This window comes from Vigna umbellata, chromosome 11, assembly GCF_029865625.1.
Source record: "Vigna umbellata cultivar VRB3 chromosome 11, Vumbellata_1.0, whole genome shotgun sequence".
NCBI lineage: Eukaryota > Viridiplantae > Streptophyta > Magnoliopsida > Fabales > Fabaceae > Vigna > Vigna umbellata.
In genome coordinates this window covers 31,795,818-31,820,615 of record NC_142175.1, presented here as the reverse complement: position 1 = coordinate 31,820,615, position 24,798 = coordinate 31,795,818, and the positions used below count along the sequence as shown (strand labels likewise).

Below are 24,798 nucleotides of genomic sequence, written 5' to 3'. Positions count from 1 at the left end.
ATACATGTTACTGAAAAGGGAAGAATTGACATATGTACCAAACCCTTGAAAAGGAAAACACTTTGACGTTTGATTTGAGTGGTTGGAGCATGACAAACATTTGTACTTAAAAAATGTTGAAGATTGGATTTGACTGGTAGATATTTTTAACTTGTTGGAGCAGACACTTCAATTATAATATGTGCTTGAAGTGTTGACCTCAAAAGGATTGCATAATATAACGTGTTTAAAAGGTTAGAAACAGAAAAAAAAACTTAATTGATTTTAATATTTTGATTTGATTTAATAATTAAGTGATTATGTAATTTGTGATACAACCGTCGTTATGATTTGCCAGTAATATCAAAATCTTTGACGCAACAGTGTCCTGTTATTATGATATAATAATAAGAAGATCACGTTGAAGTACTGGTCAAATTAATTAAGTTTGATGTAAGAAATACAGAAATAAATATTTTAAATAAATTTTAATTATCAACCAAATTTAAAAATAATATTTTGAAGAAAATAATTTCTTTTATAAATAATAGACTTAATACCTATTTAGATTCCTCTCTAATTTTATAACTTTTGTTTAAAGTGGTCTAGATGTTCAAAATGGTCTTAATTTTTTAAATTTTTGTTTTATTTAGTTTTTTTCCTGCGCTTAAATTTTTAATGGTATAATGTCCATTTTTTCTCTAGTGATTCACCATTCTTACACCTTTCATCTTCGTTAACTACCACCATAGCTACAGACAGTTATTGTAAGCCACAATTATTCAAAATCGTAACCTTCCGTGAGCACCCAAAATCGCCAATCACATCCTGAACCTGTAATTCTAAATTGCAATGCCAGTTCACACAATCATAGATCTCCCTTTCCAAATCGCGACGAAACTTAACTACATTCATCACCCACAAAGTCATTTGTCATCTTCTCCAAACAAGAAAATCATAATCGCAAGTTCATCGCTTCGTAGCGTCATAGAGAAAACCACCACAAAATCGTGTCTCCTCCACACACACTATGAACCTCCACGAAACAACAACAACCTACAAATCGAAAACCCAAATTAGAAAACCCTAATATTTCACTGCCATGCGAAACCAAAAAATCCTAATTAATTCACAATCATGGGAAACCATAAGACCTTAATTGCTTCACTACCATGGGAAACCAGAAAACCCTAATAGCTTCACTGTCATGGATAACCAGAAAACTCTAATTGCTTCATTATCGCGGAAACCAGAAAACTCTAATTGTTTCATTGTCATGGGCAACCACGTCACACAAAATGGCAACCACGTCATTCATTGAGCCATTAATGATTTAGACTCTATTAGGAAAAAAAATACTAAATTGAACAAAAATTACAAAAATTAGGACCATTTGAACAAAAATTATAAAAATTAGAACCAAAATAGGTATTAAACCTATAAAATACATTAGGTTTAACAATTCAAACTGTCTTCGTTTTTGTTGAAAATCGCATATGGGTCCCTCAATTTTTTTTATTTCAATTGGGTTCTTATTTTTGAAAAATTTATCCAATATATTTGACATTAGTTCTGAGGGTGTCACGTGTTAGTGTGATTTTTTTTATTTTTTATAAATATTTTTTAATAATTTAATTTTTTCTTTTTTATATATTTTTAAAATTAAATAAATTTTTGTTACATGTCAAAATGATATTGTCACGTGACAATGACAATAACAATGTTACATATCACTGTGACGTGTTATTGTATTGATATCAATTTGTTATCTGTATTTTTATTTTGTTTCAATTCTAACTTTTTAAAATTAAATAATTTATTCATTCTCCAAATTAAAACAAAATTTTATTTATACATAAAATTTATACAAATACTTTTATTAAAATGGAAATTTTTATTATATAATTTTAACAAATTAGAAAAAATTCTGTAAATAAAACTATTTAACTTTTAGTTTTGTAGTGAGATTTTGTATACATGTAAATGATTGGTTAATAAAATTTAGACAAAATTATTATTCAATCCAATAAAAAAAGTTGAAGTAAGTAAAGTTTATATAGTTTTATAATTCATATTAATTAATTATTAATAAAATTGAATTACATTCAGCCAATTTTTAAAATACTTTTATTAAAATTTGTAATTTTTAAACGCTGGAATGCTTAAACCAATACATTATAAAGTTGGAGAAGAAATCAAAATAAAAAAACATAATATGACAGCTTCTCATGCAGTATCCATCTCATCCAAGATATCTACATCACATCATTGCTGTCATGTTTTCATTGTAATATGTCAATCCACCAATTTTTAAAATGATAAAAGCTTTGTCAATTTATATACGGAAGATTTTGCAAAGATTTTAATAGTTATTATATGATCATGAATTCCCTTGTGAATGGAAGTAGGTGAGATTAGAACGTTGGAAAAGTATTTCTGAAAAAGCAATTGTTTAAGAATGTGCTGCATCGTCTCATTCGGCTATATATAGAAAGAATAATTATTAAGGCTAATTGTTATGGAAAAAAAGAACTTTTACACTCTCACTCAAATGATGATAAATTATAGTTTCTGCAAGGGAATTAAAAATATATTATTTATTTGGATAATTTTATTTTGACATTAAATACAGTATTGTTGTTTAATTTCAATATATACAATCTCTAAATAGATATTGAAAAGAAAATTAAAAATCAATACTTCTTTAAAAATCTCGTCAAGAAATCATTTTGAAACTTTTTTTAGTACTGAATTAATGTAAAATAATTTGGAAATAAATAAATGATGGATCTTAATATAAAATATAAAAATTGTCTTACCTATGCAAATAAACAAAAATTAGTGAAAAGTTGACCAATTTTCTAATTAGAATACAACAATTAGATGACCCATTATACACTTTATTGTAAATGTTTATTATTTATTATTTTTATTTAATTTATTTCTCTTTTGAAAGAACAACATGAATGATTAATTGTTTATAAAACCATTTCTTTATATTTCACAAATGGAGTGTTTAATGGTGATGAGTTACTTGGTTCTAATGAAGTCAAAACGACGAAGACAAGGTATCATATCATAATTTAAATAAAACTAATGGATTATTATTTTTTTATTAAAATAATTTTAAATATTAGAATACTCATTACAAACTAGTTATCACATTAATTATTTTTCACAATACAACCTTTAAACAACATAACCTGAAAAATACATAGGATAAGTAGTGTTAGACTTTGTTAGTTTGCTCAACAAGCAGTACTTAAAAGTATACTCGTCTAACAATTAGATAGGGTTGCTCAGCAAGATTATCTCTAAATCTTAAAGGCTTAAATATCACAAAAGTCATCCAATGGGACTTTTTTCGTCCAACCACTATCAAGTCAACAGAATATTCTTGACCAGTGAGGTTAATAACTCTCTGACTTTGAGCTCACCCACGGATCATATTATCGCCCAACAGAGGTTAAGTCAGTGAATCCTCTGACTTTGGTTTTGCGCAACGAGAATATCCAGTCCAACGACAACCAAGTTAGTAGCTCTCTGACTCTAACCTTGTCCCACGAATTAAACATAGCAAGAATTAAATCATCTTATCACTAAAGTTGATTCAACTTCCTAATCTTAACTCAATAGATTAAGTTTCATCAAATAATTCAATTTCAGAATTCAACTACCATACAAGCCTACAATTAGTAATTAAAACTTGTCTATCAATTAAAATCAAAGTATCTAGCTTCTCTTACCTTATAGATGACCAACAAGTTCTAAGGTCTTAAGACCAGTTCACAAGCCCATTATTCTCTCCATGCAAGATACCTTTCTTAGGCAATAATCTTACCACACTCCTCATGCACTATGCTTTATACTCTGAAAATGAAAAGAAACCTGCAAACTAAACACACCTAAGATCGGTCTGTCTTTTATTTTAATGTTGCTGCAAACAAAGATTTTAGGAGGAATTCTTGCTGCAGCTGGCCCAATATTCAGCTACCAGCTTAGAGAATGAAGAGTTGGTGTCCATTAGTCTCGAAGGCTCATCATATTCCACCATTTTCCCTACGAAACCATACAAAATATATCAGACAACTAACTGAGTAAGCAGTGTATAGAAAAAGGAGGAAAAAAGAATGAAAGAAGATACCATAGGAGAGGACCATAACCATATCACTGTCTATAACAGTGGGAACCCTGTGAGCCACTGTAATAACTGTGCATGCTTCAAACTCTTTTCTGATAATTCTTTGTAGAATTGCATCTGTGGCAGAGTCAATGGAGGCAGTGGCTTCATCCAGAACAAGAACTCTGTTCCTCTTAAGCAGTACTCTTCCAAGACAAAACAGTTGACGTTGTCCCAAGCTCCAATTTCCACCTTCATCACTCACTGTATAACCATTCTCAATCAGACTTCAATGCCTAATTTCTTCCAAAATCTTAGTTTATGAATCAAAGACTTTTATTTTGGAAAAACAACTTGCAAGTTCAAATGTTATGCCTCATGATTTTAAACCTGAAAAGAGTAAAGCTGCAATAGATTTTTGCCAAAGGCTGCTGAGAGAATTGGCCAGAAAATTCCCACAACACATCTGTGGTTCTAAGTAAGTATGTGAAGTTTACTCACCCAGAGAGTCTAAGAGATTTGGAAGATGGCTGATAGTTTCCTTAAGCTGACATTTCTCTAAAGCCTATGTACAAATTAAACATAATCAAACACTTGTTTAGTACAAGCTCAAGCAAAACATAAAGGTGTTAAAAAAACAATTTTTAACAGCAGAACTAGTCCGTTTACCTTCCATATCTCATCATCTGAATACAGGCCTAAAGGGTCCAAGTTGGTTCTGATGCTGCCCTTGAAAAGAGTTGGTTCCTGAGGGATGATGCTTAGTTTCATTCTCAAATCCTTCAACCCCATTGAGCATATGTTAATCCCATCTATGAGAATGTCACCGCTTGCTGGCTCAACTAAGCGAAACAAAGCACTTATGAGTGTACTCTTTCCACTTCCGGTTCTTCCTACAACTCCCACTCTACTCCCTTCTCTAAACGTGCAAGTGATACCCTTAAGCACTAATGGAGCATTCGGACGGTATCTAATCTGAGACCAGCGAAGGAAAATAGCCATCACAAAGAAGAAGATTTATCCATTTGACAGTATTAAAATAAAGAAAAAAGAATGAAATACAAGGATGAAAGTTTACTTCTAAGGCTTGAAGGTCAATCCTGCCTTTGGATGGCCATGAAGATGGAGGTTGGTGGTCCTTCAAAATAGCAGGAGGTTCTGATGGTAGGTGAATGAATTGCTTGATTCTTTCAACAGAGATAAGATAGTTTAAAAAGTTGCAATGCATTCGAGTCCAAAATCTATATGATGACGTCAAGGATAATGCGTAAGAGAGAGATAGTCCCACAAGACCTGCATAATCCAAGAAAATTTTGAACAGTTAAAAGCCTGTTAATAACATGCAAAAGCTTTATCTTGCTGACTAACCTGTGAAGTAATATTACCTGAGGACACGTATCCCTGAGGAAATAGAACAAGTAGCAAAGCGGAAGTGATGACTGTCAAATTTTGAAGTGCTTCAATCCTCAAAAGTAACCATTCCGTGGCCACATTAGAATGAAAAAACAGTGTTGCGTCTGTGTCTACAAGCTTTAAGTAGTTTTTAAAAAATCTTTCTACCATATCGAATGCTCTCACAGTAACAACACCAAGTGATGTTTCAGCTGCAAAATTCATCACAGGAGCTTTCGTGGTTCCATTGATCCTCATTAATTCCCTTGACGAGGCTTGATAATATTCCTTTCATGGAGGAGAAGATTTGGAAAAATTTAGCTGTGAGTTAAGCAGGGGACGAGAAATAAAAAACTAATTTTTTTTTAAAGTGGCTAAACCTGAACATATTTTGACGCAACTATTGCTGGAATGGCAGCAATGAGAACTGGCCATGTTACTAAAACCATTAGACCAATAATCACCAAAATTTCAATTGGTATACATGTTACAAAGGTGATCGAATAAGGTATGTCAAAATCCAAAATACTTAAATCTGATGAAGCCTGCAAGAGAGAAAAAGTGGATCAAAATTTTGAATATGAGTAAATGTTAATAATGATCAAACACAGGGAAATTGTTTAGATTTTTTTTTTCATTGGGAAATGAAATCTTGATCTTACTCTTGTTAAAATCCTTCCTATGGGGGTTGAGTCAAAGAAGAGCATAGGAGCATTGAAGATAGCAGTATTGAAACTTGTGAAGAGAGCTTTGGAAGCATTTAATCCAAGGTAAGAGGTCAAGAGAGACCTTATATATGTAAACGCAGCACCAGAAAATGAAATTAATGCGTACACCCCAATCAAGATGGCACTAGTTATTTTTGGAATATCAATGGCTAAAGCAAGCCAAACCGTTGATGCAGTTTGCAAAGCAACAAAAGCACATTGTGCCAAAACTATATAAAACAGCATCAATGAACCCCTGGAAAAGGAAATATAATCCCAGAATGTCTTGAAGCCGACATCACCAATCTCTTTTTCTTCTTCTTGTGTAAGTTGCATCCCAAGTTGACCCTCCGTAGAAATCTCCCCCTCACTTTGGTATTTATAAACACCTTGAGACTCTTCTCTATGAATTCGGTTCTCATTATTCTGATCCAACTCTGTAATTGCTTCCTTGTGAGCGCTCACAAGTTGTTCAAAGGCAGTCCCAGTTGTTAAGAGATTCTCATACTTTCCTGATTCAGTAACTTTTCCACCTTCCATTACCTAGAATTTGAGTCAAAAAATATGGAGTTAATTATACACAAATGTAATGTAATAGGCATCCAAATGATGTACTTTACCAGGATTGTATCAACTTCTGAGAGAAACTCCACTTGATGTGTCACTAGAATGACTGTTTTTTCTCTTAGAGCCGTCATTACGCAGTCCTGTAACCATATAAATGCAAGTGGTTTGATTCAGTGAAGTGGAAAAAACAGTTCCACTGAAGTTAAGAATCTAATAGTGATAGTTTCTTACTTTGAAAAGGATAGCAGCAGTGTGAGCATCAACTGCACTGAAAGGATCATCGAGGAGATAAATGTCAGCATCATTGTAGACAGCACGAGCTAGTTGAATCCTTTGCTTTTGTCCTCCACTCATGTTAATCCCTCGCTGACCTATTTCTGTAAGATCACCATGGCTAAAATCATTGATATCCTTATCCAAGGCACAGACTCTAATGGCACTCTCGTATCTTGTTTTCTCCATTGGCTTGCCGAAGAGTATATTCTCTCGAACCGTCCCACTCTGTATCCAAGAAGTTTGAGAAACATATGCTATGTTTCCAAACACATTGACCTATTTTCCATCATTCAGAAATTTCATAAGACAATTAAATACAAAAAATAACAGCATGAATGACATGAGAACATAAAGCTAAACTTGTTTTGCTTAACTCACAGTTCCTGATATCTTGGAAATCTCTCCTAATATTGCATACAAAAGAGATGATTTTCCAGCTCCAACTGGCCCACAAACTGCAACTTTCTGTCCCCATTTGATTTCTAAATTCACATCTCTTAAAGTTGGCCTCACTGATTCATGGTCCCAAATGAAGTTGCCAGCTTGGATTTCTACCGCATTAATTGAACTTCGGTTTTTATAGCTTTTGTTACCAGCACTGGTATCTAGTTCTTCGTCAAACAAAAAGGTATTGAGACGATCAAAAGATACCTTAACTTGGATCAAAACAGATAGAGCCTCCGGAATCATTCGAACAGGTTCTCCCAAGTTCCTCAACGTTGCAAGAACTGTAAATATGGTCCCGGCATTTAATGGAGCACTATTGAAAACAGCACAACCGAGGAAAACAACAGCAGAAACGATGGTAGGAGACATCCAATATACAAGTGATCCATAAGCTTTCAACATCTGTGCCTTAGATAGCCAAATGAACTCTTTCCCACGTAGGTTCTCAACCAAACTCTTGAATTTGTCTTCCCAGGACTGTAACTTGATGATTTTCATGCTATTTAGAATTTCTGTAGTTGCTCTCAGACGCTCATCCTGTGAAATCATGAACTGTGCCATGCACTTTTGTAGGATCTTGGCAAATGGTACATTGAGAAGTCCACATATAAGAAGAGGAATTAAACCAGGAAGTGCACCTACTCCCACAACTCCATACAGGATACTGATAGATAGAAGAAGATGCAATGTACATGCCCATGTTAGATGAAACCACCATGGAAATTCTCCCATGCGATACGCATCAACAGCAATGTAATTCACAATTTCACCTGTCGAGTGTCTTGTCCTTGCTGAGTTTGAAAGCTTTAGTTGTTTTTCATACACTGCAACCATCAGAGCTGATCTCATCTTCAACCCCGACCTCCTGGTACAAAAAAACCAGTGTCTCTGTGACACAGAATCAACCACTTTGGAGAGAATAAGAAAACCCACTATGGTAAGACCTTCTCTGAGATCTGTCTCCCCGGAATCCCTACTATTTGAAAAGTTGACAAAAGCATAGAGTATTAAAGGAGAAAAAGTCACAGCAATGGTTCTGAGCAATGCGTAAACAGATATTAGCATGTTCTCTTTTAAGTGAGTTCTAACAATGGACCAAAACACCAAGTTCTTGGTGTTGTTCTTGCTTGTCTCCCTCGCAAGGGATTGCCATGCATGCATGAAGTTTTGGTGGGACAGGTGTGCCTTATCTTCAGAAAGAATGGAAGGGATGTCTTCAAGAGATAGTGGCTTTGAGTAACCCAAACTGAGTAAGGAGTTAGCCCAAGAGAAAGTCAACTTGCTCAGAAAGGAAGCACGACCTAGTCCTGTTTCTTCTGTGTCAACTTCCCGAGCTAACAACGGTTCAGATAAACCTTTTGGCACATTTTGAATGACAAAGCAACCAAGGTTTTGGAAGGCACAGAAGAGAAGAAGCGTGTGTAAGAGCCATAGTAGGACATCGAAAATTTCTATTCCATGCTTTCTAAACAGAATTTCAATGTGGAGAGCCGAAACTAGTGCAAAGGAACATGCCCACCAGACAGAGTTTAGAATTTTGATCCATTTGTGTCCCTGAACAAGCAAAGAAACTGCTAAAGAAGTCCAAACAAATCCTCGTACAACGCATGCTAACCAGCCGAGGTGGTTAGCCATGGAGTTCCCAGTTTTGGCTATGAGACTCCACAGGGCAATACTGTAAAACACAACGCTAGTGATCGCACAACAGATAGAGACAAAAAGGAAAAACCTGGTTTTGGTATGACTTCCATTTATAAAATTTCTTCTGATTAAAGTGACAATGGTGGAAGCGTAGAAGACACAGAGGAAAATTAGATTTATAGTGTCTATTGTGCTCCTTTGTGAACAGAAAGAAGTGAACTCAAAATGCTTCAGACAAATCCATGAGAAATCATCAGCGTATCCAGTAAAAATCTCCATCATCATCATCATCAAAGAATGATCAAGACTTTTAGACGAAGCAATGGGAAACTTTAGAAGAAGCTCTTCATGCAAATGAACAGGTCAAAGAACTAGACAAAAGACATCATTTGCGTGAAAAGGAAGCTTCCACAATCTCCTTCAAAGAACTTAGTGTTGTTGTGTGGCATCAATGGTGCAGAGAAGAAAGAAATTTTGGATACATGTACTGAAAAGGGAATTGACATAATCAGTGTGCACCTTCTTGTACAGACCCTTCCAAAGAAAAACACTTTCACGTTTGATTTGAGTGGTTGGAGCTTGCCCAACATTGCACTTCAAAAAATTTGGAGATTGGATTCGAGTGGTAGATATTTGTATCTTTTCGGAGCATGGTAAACATTGCACTTCAATTATAAAGGGTGAATTCACTTATAAAAGAGGGATTTGAAGGAGAGGGAGTGAATGGATTTGAGGAGATTTGAAGTTTGTGAAAATTAGTGTAATATTTTATGGTTGTGACAGATAAAAATATGGTTTAATTGATAGAAATTAATGATTATCAAAATGTCTTTTAGTAAAAGTAATATAAAATGATAATGGTTAATAATATATATAATTGTAAAAATTATTATAAGAAGAAAAAAATAAAAATTAATTTTTACAATGTAAAAAAATTGTATTTAAGTAAAGTGAAATAATTATTTTTAAAATATAATATTTTGTGATTGTAATTTACTGCCAAGTAGTATGATTTTTTTGTTATTGAAGTAAAATTGAATACTCATGATGAAACAAATATTTAATTGAAGTTTCAATATTACATGACATAAAAAATGTCCAAACATAACAAGGTACAACTATATTTATCATATTTTATAATGAAGTTCCTTCGATTAGGTATGTAAACAACCTATTCAAACGATATTGTATTAACATTCCTATTAGACTTCTTATGAGATGGATGTGAAGTTAGAAACTCGAAGCACCCTTTGAATAAGTTATCGTCTTGAATGTTCATAGTCCATATATATTACCAATTTCTTTTGAAGTATGATTATTAGATGAATGAGTTGTGGTTGTTGGCAGCGCATTTCGACACACCATGGCTTGTAGAGTGTCATTGAACAATGACACATAGTCTTTTTGTTTTAGTATTTGCTTTTTCTAATTCATCAATTATTCGAGAACCCATCTGAAATGAAGTTCATTAAGGTGACATTCACAATAAATAAAAGTATGACAATTGTTGTGTAAACAAATAGAATTGAAGTTTATCTAATGTAACAAATCAAAAACATAAATTAATGTAATATAATAAAGAAAATTCATAATGTCATCTAATATAGTCATCGAATATTATAGAACTTAATCATCTAAATGGTGCATAATTAAGTTAACATTATGATTGAGGTTAGCGAATTGTCAGTTCATGTCCAAGGATAAGTTGGCCAAGTTATCTTCAATACGCCGAACATGCCCCTACATTTGTTTTATATCTTGCATTTTGTGTTGTAAGTCTTGTATTCCCTCCCACATTTAAGTCATTATATGAGGATTTAAAGGATATAAAGGATGTTGTACAGGGTCGTCATGTTGAGGACTTTGATGATGTGGTTGTTCTTCCTCTTCATCATCACCGACGTCGTTCTGCCAAACTCCATTGACATTAACAATATTCAACCGCTTCAAAGAATTAGTAGAAAAATGTTGTTTGGTCTCAATTTGAGTATTGGCATCGATGTCAAATGTACTCCATTGTATGGTAGAGGTATATCACTAACCTTGCATTTAAGCATATGTTACATGATATGATGAGGTTAATTGATAGATATATTATTTTTAAGCACCCATAACATAAAGATAACTTCTTGCAACAATTTTGCGAAATTTCCAGCTCGCGGAGTCAATATATGCACAATAACATAATGCATAAGACTATCATTAATATTCAAACAACCAACAATATTAAGACTTGACCCTACATTTCTGGTCTGACCATAATAGCCAATGTCATTTCGCGATCATAGTGAAAGTCACTTGGTATATTTGCGAAAGACAATTTCTGACCCTCGTACTTGAGATGAGCAACATTGAACCAATCGGTTGGTTTAAATTTAATTCTTTTCTTGTTCACCTCACTCTGAAGATATTCATTGCTGAGATTCTTATATTTGAATAGAAGACTTTGATCAAATCCGAATAGAAGGATCACTCCAATCTCGCAAAATCTTATACTCCTTGAAAGACAAGGTGATGATGAAAATATAGGTTTGAAGTCCTAAATTATTCAAAATTCATAATTTTTGGAATCACAAAAATTTCTTGTATAAAAATCAATAGCGTAATGTTCCATCTGATGGATATCACTAAAGAAACAACATTGATGTAATACTTCTTCAATAGATGGCCTTGTATATGTAAGAGTGTTTGTCTCAGTTGTCGGTTCTTTTCCCTTACGAATTTTTTGTGTCTTTTTTTATGATGATGATGTCATTAAGCAATAACTTGAACATAACAAAACAATTAACACAACAAATGTCATAAGGATAATTTAATATTAATAGTAACAATTGAAGTAACAAAATGTAATAAGCATTAACACAACATTGGACAATATTAATAACAACAATATGATATTACAATACAAGGATGAGATAAAATGTTACAATAGAAATGCACCTAAGACTATTATACAAATAAAAAACCTAAGATTATTAAACACATAGACGGACTCAATTACCATCCACCATCATGTTACACAACTTATTCCATCTACGATGTGGGGGCAGTTTAATTAACTATTTTATGCATGCATGATTTGCACAGAGGAAATCATAACATTACTCCTTAAGTGTTTCGTCTTATATGTTCATTGTAGTCAACATTTTCCATATGTCGCCCTCCGTGTATTGGAAAGTAAGAGTACGATGCAAGATTTTATTTTGCTTCTCCATGACAATAACCTGTCGCTCAGCCATGTTTGATATTTTCTCAAAATGAACATTGTTGGATCCCATTACGTTCATGAAGCCATCGAGCTTGGTTGTCAACTTATCAAATTGGGAGTCCATTTGATCCACCATTAGTGCTTTTCTCTTTGAACCACGTGAGGATGACATGCCTCTAGATGGGCGGAAGGCACAAAATGAGTTGCCCCTGGACTGTACTCGTCCATAGTTGGAAGGGGTGGTGGAGTTAGGACTATAAACCCTGAAAAGACATGCTCTTCAGGAATGTATTCCATGTGCTCGTTAAGATCAACTTGTATATGAGCCTCTTGCCGAATTCGACATACCTGTCAAGCGGTCCAAACTCCACTCCTACTAGCACGATCAACGGCCCAAAGCTCCACCATTAGGTCATAGTATCTAATGGTAGTAATCCTCCACTTAGCCATAGATGGCCTTGCCTAAAATATAATGCAGAAATGATTAATAATTTAATAAATTGTTAACATTTGGTATAAGAAATCCAATTTTGAACATATGTAATTAATACCTTAATATGGTCATCCCAAACTTCTTCCTCTCCTTCAAATCTCATTGATGTTCCATTCTATGCAAATCCACTCAGTGACCTAAAGAGGTCATGCACCTTACGCCACTTGGCTTTCAAAACCTTTTGTCTATTTTTGACATTGTTTTTAGTAATAACAACATACCCATATGAATGAAGATTATCAACAATATTATTATAAGCTTAGGTTGTCCAGCTATTGTCAACCTTATTCCCTAAATGTGATTCATTGAGCATGGCATTAAGGAGTCATGCATCCATATCCTCGATCCATTTGATGAACTCCCTTATCCCACCAAACGACTTGGTCGCGATTGCCTTACCCCTATTCATTTTAAACATATTTCATAAACAAAACCTTAACAAGTTAAATTTAAACCTATTTCATAGTCAAACAACCCAATCAATTGCAAGTAATACGAGTTTTGATAATGTCGCCACATCTCATCTCCTATGAAATCCCTAATACTACTACCAAGCCTATAATCTTCTTCACGAACTTGAGATGATGTTATATGGTCTTCCCTTTCATTTAGTTCATTATCAACTTCATCAAGTAATGAGTCATCGTTATCCACGCCACAAAGGAAGTTATGCAGGATACAACAAGCTAATATAATGTTTGTCATTGTATCCAAACCATAATGTGTTCAGTGCCACTAGTAATGATAGGGAACCTTTTTTTTCAACACATCAAATGTCCTTTCAATGACATTTCTCAAGGATGAATGACAGTGGTTAAAGAGTTCGCGTGGATTATGTAGTCCTCTACGTGTAAATTCCTTAAGGTGATATTTGGCGCCTCTATATGAAGTCATAATTGTTCCTTTCAACATAAATTCAGTGTCGTCAAGATAATACTTTCCTACTATTGTACATATAATGGTATTTAGTCACTAATAACCAAAACAATTAAGACTGCAATGAACACATTGACCTTCACAGATAACTAACGGATCATCTCGAGCAAGAGCATTCTTTAAAATTATTGAATCAGATGTTATACCTTCCCAACCAGCTAGAACGTACGTGGAAATCATATTGAAATCACACGTAACAAATACATTTTGAGTTGGCCAATCATATCGAAATCTGAGAGCATTTGATTTTGGAACCCTTACTCGAACATAAGTTCTATCTATGACCCTAAACAATCCTAGTCATAGAAATAAGAACTCATGAAAAAACTTAATAACATTAATGAACTTTGATAAAATTACATCTTAATAAGTGTTAAAATCAGTACCTTAAAGTATGGGTAAAATCGATTATTGTTCAGGACATATGGATGTACCTCATTTCTTTGGGGTTGAATTAAAAATTCAGATTCTAGACTTATAATAGTATCCAACACATTGTGAAAGTGTTTCCTAATGGTTAACCTAGATTGATGGAAGAAAAATGTCACACTTTGAATCTTAATGTTATGACCAATTATATGAAGAAATTTAACTACTTGTTCCTCCACTATTGATCGAATTGTGTCCTTAACTAAGCTAATTGTTCTTAGACTTTCACAAAGATTAATAAATGCCTCTTAACTCATCTGAATAATGTCTCGACACCGATTAATATACACAAGGTAGAACATTAACTGGTCCCTATGACGATCTTTGTCTGCTACGAAATCACTAACACTACTTGATGCACTCAAACACATGTTCAATATATTTAAGACATGTTTAACAATGTATAACATTATCTGTGCAACCATTGCAATGGTTATTTGGAATTTTCAATATAAGTTTGCGTCTATATTAAAATCTACACCAACTATATCATCCACGTTCCAAATAAGACAAATATAATTATTCTTCCATCTATATTTATTTAAACAAATATAAACATTATTACTAATATAACAATGTCATATTAATTAACATTTTAACAAGTTATAGACCCAATTAATTAAGTCATGCATAAAATACATTATAAAGTTGCAGTAGAAATCAAAATAAAAAACATAATATGACAGCTCTTTATTCAGTATTCAATTCATCCAAGATAGCTACACCACATAATTGCTGTCATGTAGCATGTCAATCCACCAATTCTTAAAATGATAAAAGGTGTCAATTTATCTACGGAAGATTTTTCAAAGAAAATTTCCACAAAGAAAATTTCCACAAAGAAAAATTCCACAAAGAAAAATTCCACAGAGAAAAATTCCATACGCATAGTAACAAATTTTGATAATTATTATATCCCATGCATTCCCTTGTGAATGGAAGTAGGTGAGATTAAAAGTTGGAAAAGTATCTTTGAAAAACAATTGTTGAAGAATGTATTGCATTGTCTCATTCAGCTATATATAGACAGAATAATTATACAAGATAATGGTTATGGAAAAAAGAACTTTTACTTTCTCAGTCAAATAATGATAAATTATAGTTTCTGCAGGGGAATTAAAAATATATTATTTATTTGGATAATTTTATTTTGACAATAAATACAACAGTGTTGTTTAATTTAAATATATACAATCTCGAAATAAATATTGAAAAGAAAATTAAAAATCAATACTTTATTAAAAATCTCGTAAAGAAGTCATTTTGAAACTTTTTTAGTATTGAGTTAATGTACAATAATTTGAAATAAAGAAATGATGGATATTAATATAAATTATAAAAATTGTCTTAGCTCTGAAAACAAACAAAAATTAGTGAAAAGTTTACCAACTTTCTAATCAAAATCCAACTATTACATAACCCATTACACACTTTATTGTCAATGTTTATTATTTTTTATTTTTATTTAACGTATAACATGAAAGATTAATTGTTTATTATATCTTTATATTTAAGAAAGAAATGCATTGTCTGTAAAATTGCGATTAAACTTATGAAACTTCTTATTAAAAATTTAAAATATAAATATAATTTTTATAAATTAGTTTTATTATTTAAATAATTTTTTTTAGAATATTTTTTAAGTTTTTCTTGTTCTAAAATATTTCACCAGCCACTCATCTTTTTAAATGTCAAAAATTGTAGGATCTCTCTTAATTCTACAAGATTATTTGATCAATTTATCTAATAAGATAAATTGAGACCAATTGTTCTTTCTCTTGTATATGGTTTTTATCAACTTTTGTGTTTGTTGTACTCTAATTACTGTAAGAAAAATATAATTTATTTACAGATTATTACATACGAATTTTGATTGGTAAATGATTTATACATACGAATTTTATCTACAAATATTAAAAATTAAATTATAGACATATTTGTCGGTAATGTCAAAGAAATTTACCTACGAATACGAATTTTCTGTGTATATAAAACATACAAGATTTCGAAATAATTAAACATTAAAAATAAAATTAATAATTAATAATTAATTATATAAAATAAAAACTCTCAAACCTTCGATAAACTCATTATCTCACTCCATAACACCCTAACCCTAATACACCAACCCTAGCCTCTAGGCACATGGCTCCTCTGGATAGGCTTTTTTTCTTCTATCCTTCTCATTAGTTAAGTGTTCCTTTCCAACATGAAAAAAGAACAAAACAAAAAAACAAAAGAGTGGCAACATGAGCAAGAAAATTGCAAAATGTTTCAAACAAATCCATGTGGGTGCCATATGTGTAACTCGATCACTTCATTTTTCTTCTTACTAAACTCTTTTCACCTCTCTATATAAGATTTTTTTAAGAGTGTTTTCAATTTGTCTGTCATATTATTATTTTTTTTTTTCTAAAACTCTCTTGATTACTTGAGAATTTTATAGTCAATGTATAAGAAACCCTATACATTAATTAGATAAATTGATTCTCCATCTTATGAGAATTTGAGAGAGAGAAAATAGCACACATTAAGTAAAAAAATTAGGATATTTTCAATGAGTTTTTTTGTAATTGAATAAAAAAAATGTTTATTATAATTTTCAGATGGTTGTTTAATTTTAAAAAAAAAATAACTAAAAACAAGCTAATGTAGAAACTATTTTCAAAGACACAAAAAGATGCACTTATTGAAATAACAAATGATAGTTTTCATAATTGTCACAACTTAAATAATTTATGTTTTTTCAAGAATCACTTTTTTTCAGAAGTATTTTATTTATAAACTTAAAACGTTTCACTCATTGAGTCTCGATGACTCTAAAAGAGTAATTTATGAAACATGATATAAATTGTTAAGAAGTGTGTGAATTTTCTTCGGAACACTTTTCATTTTATGAAACTCACAAAACTCTGATTTTCAAGCAGTCATGTGTTAGAAAATGTACAGTGCCAAAGAGTTTTCAATGTCACTTTCTTAGAGCCCATTCAACTAAAGTTGGGCCCAATTCTTCGCAACCCTTTTTTCTTGCTATTACTTCTTGCACCATATCAATAGAAAAATACACAAATACCCTCCATTACTGCATCATATCACTTTTATTATTGTTGCTGTTATATTGCTCTATCGGTTACTTTCGTTGCAGAGGAAGAAAAAGAACAGAAAACTACGTGAGAAAATACTAAAAGAATAAAATTCTTTCCTAAACATATTTCATATATTTTAGAACACTCTTTTCAACATGTTTTTAATAGTCGAAAAGATACATGGTAAAGACTTCAACTCTAAAGTGTTCTTCCTTCCTATTCAATACTTGTTCTCCATGAGATGAATAGAAGTTATGTTTACATAGTCAAAATATTAAATATGTAATTAATGAAAACATAAATAATATATTTCGATGTGCAAATTATAATATATTTTATTACTTTGGTAGATTCTTATGTACATGGGTCTAGGTTTGGTCTAATGACAAAGTTACCTTATTTTGAGTCGGTGTTTGATTTTATTATACTAAGTTATAGACTAGTTGGGCTGTCTAATGATAATCACATACACGTAACATGTGAGCTAAACACGTTAAAATGGAGACACTTGAGACGTATTTGATTGTATTTTTCATCGTATCATCTTAAAACGAGACCAGTATTATTGTGACTATAAGGTATTAATTCCAGCATAAAAAATACAAAACACATTTTATGTTTTGGAAAATCTTTTCTGAAACATATTTTATACGTAGAAAACACTTCTTTCCAAAATACATCTCAATGTAAAAGTGTTTTGAAAGACATTATATATGCTCTGAAAAGTTAGTTCCTAAAAGCTTATTCCTAAATACATATCATACGATTCCAAAATTTTGTACTAAAAATATTGTTTTTAAAATTTTATTTCAGAAATCTTATTTTGAAAAAGCTTGTCTTGAAAAGTTTCCTAAACATATAATCTGAAAGTCACTTTTTCAAGGGAGAAAATAATCATTTTAAAAATTTAGGGGTGCTATAAGAATTTGTGGGGTGCAAGAAATAAAATCCTTTTCGTAATTGGGTGTTGATATTGGTATACTAGTGTTATTAAAATCAAAGGTGCCAATATTGTGGGATATGTTTAGAAGAACACACGAAGAAGCTCTCCACATCAATGCAAGAATTTCATAGATAACTAGTCTCTGTAAGTGTTCTTAAGTCATGAGATTTTTTCAGATGAATTCTCAAGACTAAACTAACCTAAAACAGTTACTCAATACCGATCAGACAAATAGTCAAAAGTGTCTGCCAATGTGGAAAATATCTGTTCCTTTGATTTTGCAGAATCATACCGAAGAATGTTAAAAGTTCAACAACAAAACTAAACTTTATGGAAAAGAGTGTAACTGATAGACAAAACAAAATGGCACCAAAAACTGGAGGGTGGAAGAAGCAATAATTTGGTTAAGAGACAGTAGCCATTGTTCAGCATATTTTATGTTTTTGTGACTTTACTGATGCAGTTGAATTTTTCTTGTTAACAGAGTCTGTAACAGTATATAATAGTGAAATGGATCAAAAGAAAACACAGAAGAATAGGGAAAATTTAACAAAGAAAAATGAGTGTTGGTAATCTAAGATCAAGTTCAGTTGAAAAATACAACGAGATTTGAACCGAATTTTTTATCTAATAATTTAAAACAATAAATTAATAGGTTTTCATCTTATTACTTTTTGATTTTTATCTGATGTGAGACTTATACTCATACTTAAAATTCTAACAATGAAAACTGATAACATTTTTGTAATTTTTGAGCACTCCCTTGAGCAAATTAGGCTAATGTTGGTGTCAAAATCATAGTGATAAAAGATTTCCTTTAGAAGGAGATTGAGAATAGAGACATAGATAAAGTAGTTATGTGCAGTTTTGGTAACAATAAAGGTCCTTTGGTGGGGGAGTGAGGCATTGATTTCATAATTTGACAGACAGAAGGTGGAACATATGAGGATGTAACATGTCCACCTTACTTGGGAGAAATTTCATGTGGCACAAGTGGTCCACCCATGAGGGGATTGCATTGCATTATTGAGAGTGAGATATACACTTTGGTGAGGACATTTTTCCCTTTCATATTTTAATTCTATACTCCTTTAAGTGGAGGTTGGTTTTTGAATCAACTCTTATCATGGTTGCCAAATCCATCAGCATGTATTTGTACTTGTTTGATATACAAAACATAGGATTAGGGACTGCAAATAATATGATCATGTTTCACTCCATTAATTTTTTTTTCCTATGTTTTTAGTTTCTAAATTTTGATGTAAACTTCATCACTCAATAATGCAATATAATATTATCTTTACTTTTAAAAATAAATAGATATAAACTTCATGACTCAATTTAAAAAAAAATATATGTTAAATACGTTTTAGAATTATATTTGAATTATTTATATTATTTAACATGTTTTGGTTCAAATATTAGTATATTTAATAAATCTAAATTAATTAACATCAGAATCCATTTACTTTTAAAACTAAAACGTATCAAAATTTAAAATATATATGAATTTCAATTTCGTCTCCATACTTAAAAACTACAAATATATTTAATTTTTAAATTTATATTTAATTTAATATATAGAGTAAAATGATTTTTTTTTCAATATCGTAGACAGTGATGCTATATTAATGTAGTTAAATATCTTTATATTTAAATTGATCTATTCATTTCTAAACATGGTTAATTAAGAGTAAATTAAGTACCAGTTGAAAATTTTGTTGCCACTAATCAAAATTTAACATGCTTTCAGTTGGGAGGCATGTTACCCAAATTAGAAAGATAAATAAATGTTAGAAAGGAAAAAAATGATGTAATACAAAAGAAGTGATAAATAAGAAAAGTTGAATTAAAATAGGAAAAAAATGATGTAATACAAAAGAAATGATGTTAAAATATTTGAATTTTTGAATCGTGTGAAATGCATTGAGTATGGAACACGCTTCAATAATAAACCAAAAAAGAAGTATAGAATTGCATCATTTTCTGTTTCCTAGTAAAAGCAAAAGACAAAATCAAGCAGACAATGATTTTTCTTTCCCTGTTATTCATGGAGTTGTCAAGTTAACATACTGATTCCTTATTTTGTAATTTAATCTTTATAATTTAAATTTAAATTTAATTTATTACATTATTTACCACTAAAAAACCTCTTATTCTAAAAGTGGATAAAATATTTTTCATAATTTTTTAACCTGAAATATAATCTACTATAAGTTCTCGCTCTAAAGAAAAAATCATTTCAGCCATTTTTCTAACACTTTTAAAATCACAAAATTGAATTTAAGAGTAAAATCATACAAATCTAACCATTAATAAACTGATAATTAATTACGTTAATTTCGTTAAATATTTCTGCATTACAGATATTTTACAAAATAATGATATAAATATATTTGTAAGTATATTATAATATAATAAATGTTAATGAAATGTAAAAGTATAACTTTTTTATGAAACTTATTTAAGAACACCCAAAAAAAATCTAGATTGAAAAGAAAACAAAATTTATAGAGTTGCTTAAATTATAAATATGGGTAGGGTGTGCTTAATATCCAAAAAGAGTAATGTGTATTAAAAAAATTAACTTACAACTATTATCTATTGAATGTTAATTTTTTTTTGGATGGAACATATTTGAAATTAAAAATTAATCATAAAATTTTAAACTTATAACTAATAATATTTCTATGTTTTCAATAAAATCATTATGAATTTTAATATTTTAATACTCCAAAATTCATTAATTATTTATTACTACATAAACATTTATTAAAAATAAAATAAATAATACACAATATAAAAATCACATCAAATTTATAATAAAAATTATATTTCATGAAATATAGAATAACTATACTTATTATAAAAATATATAAATAATTACAGTAAAATATTAAATTATTTATTTTGATAAATAAAAGTTAAATTACTAAATGTCATGATTTATTTTACTATAAAATATAAAAAAACTTTGAAGTGTGAATAAGAATGTTAAAAATTAATTAATCAATGTGTCATTAATTTACTGTTCCCACAAATTAAATAAATAAAAAGTAATAATTGAGCATGACACAAATACCATGTGCTAAACACTGATATTAAATGTAGTGAAGATGCTAATTTATATTAATATAAAAATGGCAAGGTTTTGTGAATAGCATGAAATTGCTGACTAACACAGGCTAACAATTTTGCATGTCAGGTAAAATTTCTAAACTCCAATAATATAAAATTGTAAGTGTTTTTTTATTTAATTAACTATTAATATATTTCGTTCTAATTTTTAAGAGTTTTATTGTGTTACCATGTGAATTTCTTTTGCATTTTTCGATCAATTTTTAAAAGTTATTACTATAAAAATTATACATGACAATTTATGATTAAGAAAAAATATTTTTTTGTACAATCATTTTCGATCCCAGAATATGATTTTTTTTAGTTAAATATGTTTTTAGTCTCTAAACTATTGGCCGTTTCTGATTTTCCTCCCTCTTTCAAAATAAGGTACAATTTGGTCCTCATTTTTTTTAAACTCTAGTTTTAGTCCTCGAAACTTTGGTTTTAGTCCTCGAAAACTACCACATTTTTAACGGTGTTAGTTTTCAGAGGACTAAAACAAAAATTTTGAAAAGAATGAGGACTAAATTTTAAAAGATGAACGAAAACTATATACGACCAATAGTTTAGGGACTAAAAACATATTTAACTCATTTTTCTTTATAACTTCCCTTGATCAATAACTTTATAACACTGAATAATAAAATTTTAAAAAAGAAGAACCTTTACAAAATTAACAAGTAATTATTTATTGTTTGCTAACATTTTAATTATCATGGTAATATAAAAAATTAATTTTTTTCCTAGTGTCTACCCCCATAAAAGCCAAAGAGATTGGTACCATTTTGAATTTTTTATTATTCTATTCTTTGTTGTTTAGATTATTGATTATTTATTTTGATGGAGAAAATTTTCTATTTATTTTAATCAAAGCTTAATATAGAAAGATTTAGTAGGTTCGAAAGCTATGGGACACGATCCGGGATAAGTGGCGTCAAAATTTAAAAACACTATTGTGCATGGTATTACCGTTAGTTAAGTCCTTTAAAAAATTAACTATTTTTTGTCTTTAGTTTATTTAGTTTTAGTTTTTTTTCTTTTAAGTGATTGGATAATGATTATTTAAGTATATCATTAGTAATGTTATTCTTTTTCTCTTGCCAGAATACAAAGAGCACTTGAATTATTTGTTTATCCATATTTTAGCATAAATTATATATAATAAATTATATATAATAAATTATATTCTTATTTATGTATAATCGATTTATCATAAATTATTTATAATCAATTATATTTTCAAATAATTTATATTGTCTTTCTCCAGATAATTCATCCTAAATTAATATAATAAAGTAAATTTTCATATAATTTACATTATTTACATATGTGTAAGCATTTTCCAAAAATACACAAAAAACAAATCAAAGTTTATTTTCATAACAAAAATTATTCCAAGTTAATTATATCCTTATATTGCAAATTTTAAAGAATAACAAATCTTTTAACAAACCTCTTAAAATTTGAAAAAGAAATGTCTAACTAAAAAATAGCTAGCATATTTTATAAAACATATAACTTATTTAACAAACTAAATATTCTTTGTGTTACTTTAATAAATTCATTAAACAACATTTTGATTACTCAATAACAATACATAAAAAAGTTAAATATTTTTTGTTTTCTTAATTTTGAAAAAATTAGAATTAGTTTCTCTTATAATTTTAGACTAATTTAATCTTTTATATTTAAAAATAAGTGAATTTAATTATTTTAACTAAATTTTATTAAATTTATTTAAATTTTTAAATACATTTCTCAAAGAAAAATATGTCAAAAAATATAAATAATTTAATTATTATCATAAAATACATTTAAAACATAAAATAAATTTAACAAATGATTAAAATAAATTAAATCTACATATATCTAGAATAAAAAATTAAATTTAATTAAAATTAAAAAAAACTAATTTTAATTTTCACTAAAAATATATTTAACTTTATACAAAATAACTCTCTAGTTAATATACACATTTTCTTTTACGTTGTTTTATCTCATATTACAAATCATAATTAAAAAATATAAACTATTAAACTGTTAAAAAATAAGTATACACAATCTCTCCACATTACAAATAATTGACATTTTCATACAATTATCATTTTTGAAGGAATTATTAAATAGAAATTATATCTTGTTATATTGAAAAAGAAAATGAGTGGATCCCATGACATATTTAGTATTGAATCATGAAATGTAACGGTGACGTGACGGTGCATTTTAAAAGTTTAACCGCTGCGTCATTTATGACCAAATCCAAAATACATTCAATGCGCTCAGCGAATAGGACAACTACCTTCTTAAATTTACCTTCATGCCACTCTCCTCTATTTCTGTTCCCACACACCCTTCTTAATTAATAATGCAAATATTTTATTACCCTTCAAAATGCTTCACCTTTCTTTATATAATTTTTTATAATGAAATTATATTAAATTAACACAATTTATTATTTTATAATTTTTTCAAAATTGTTCATCTAAAAGAATTTTAAACAAATTGTTCATCTTTATTTTTTCTTCTACCATTCAATTCAACATTCTAAAAGTTTTCCAACTACTCAAACACTAAACCAATCATAAGCCAAATCATGAAGGAAAATATTGTAAAGTAAAGGAACAATAATAACAACTTTGGACTCTACATAATGATGATGAGAGCAATGGATCTAAATTTTGCAATTATTATGATCATCAACCTTAAAAAGCATACACAAAAACACAACACAAGACTCCATTTTAGTTGAGGTGATGTCACGACCTAGTTTTCCCTCCCAAGATGTTTTGGTCTCAAATGGCACACACCTTTAGGAGGAAGGAAGCAAACTTTAGCACATTCGAATCACCACAAACAAAAACAAAAGAAGCACCCTTTAATTTGAAATTTAAGAAGAGAAAAAACAAATGCTGTTACTACAAGAAGAGATCATGTAGGTCCCTCCACACACTCTTATCTAACCATCTTCCCATTGCTCCAAGTAACAAATTGCTTCATTTGTCAGTAACCAAAGTCAGTGAGTTTGTCATAATAACCACAACCATAACACGACACTGTCCCTTTATTAATGACATATAAGTCATGAAAACATCAATGCAGCATCACTCAGAACAGAGCAACCCCTTACAGATTTTCATGCCATTTTCTGTGACATCCCGCCCATGACTCACCATTCAAAATTAAAGTTCCCACATTTACATTCACATTCACATTCACAACTTCAATGCTATGTATGAACAAAAGTTAGGGGTATACATGAAATTAAGAGAAAAAAGGAGGTTTTTTTTATATCCAACCACCCCTCTAAGGTGATTTTACTGCAAAAATCAAAATTGATAGAAGATGAGTCGTCTGGTCTTTCTGCATTTCTCCTTACTATGTACTATGTAGACCATACCAAGGAGGAACACCTTTGCCTTTTCTCTTCAAATTTATATTTTTCCTCAAAAGGAAA

At 30.1% G+C, this 24,798-nt stretch overlaps 1 protein-coding gene across 1 annotated transcript; it reads right to left on the bottom strand.

The window, feature by feature from the left end:
* Positions 1–3,588: 3,588 nt before the first annotated feature.
* On the bottom strand, positions 3,589–9,722 carry LOC124849048 (ABC transporter C family member 8-like). The gene is made up of 11 exons (XM_047326897.2): positions 7,420–9,722; positions 6,997–7,317; positions 6,819–6,905; positions 6,154–6,741; positions 5,872–6,036; positions 5,485–5,779; positions 5,178–5,392; positions 4,769–5,074; positions 4,601–4,664; positions 4,124–4,363; positions 3,589–4,038 (listed from the first exon to the last, which is right to left on the bottom strand). The coding sequence occupies exons 1-11, from the start codon at positions 9,418–9,420 to the stop codon at positions 3,932–3,934; spliced, it is 4,389 nt and encodes a 1,462-aa protein (XP_047182853.2). The 5' UTR covers positions 9,421–9,722; the 3' UTR covers positions 3,589–3,931.
* Positions 9,723–24,798: the final 15,076 nt, after the last annotated feature.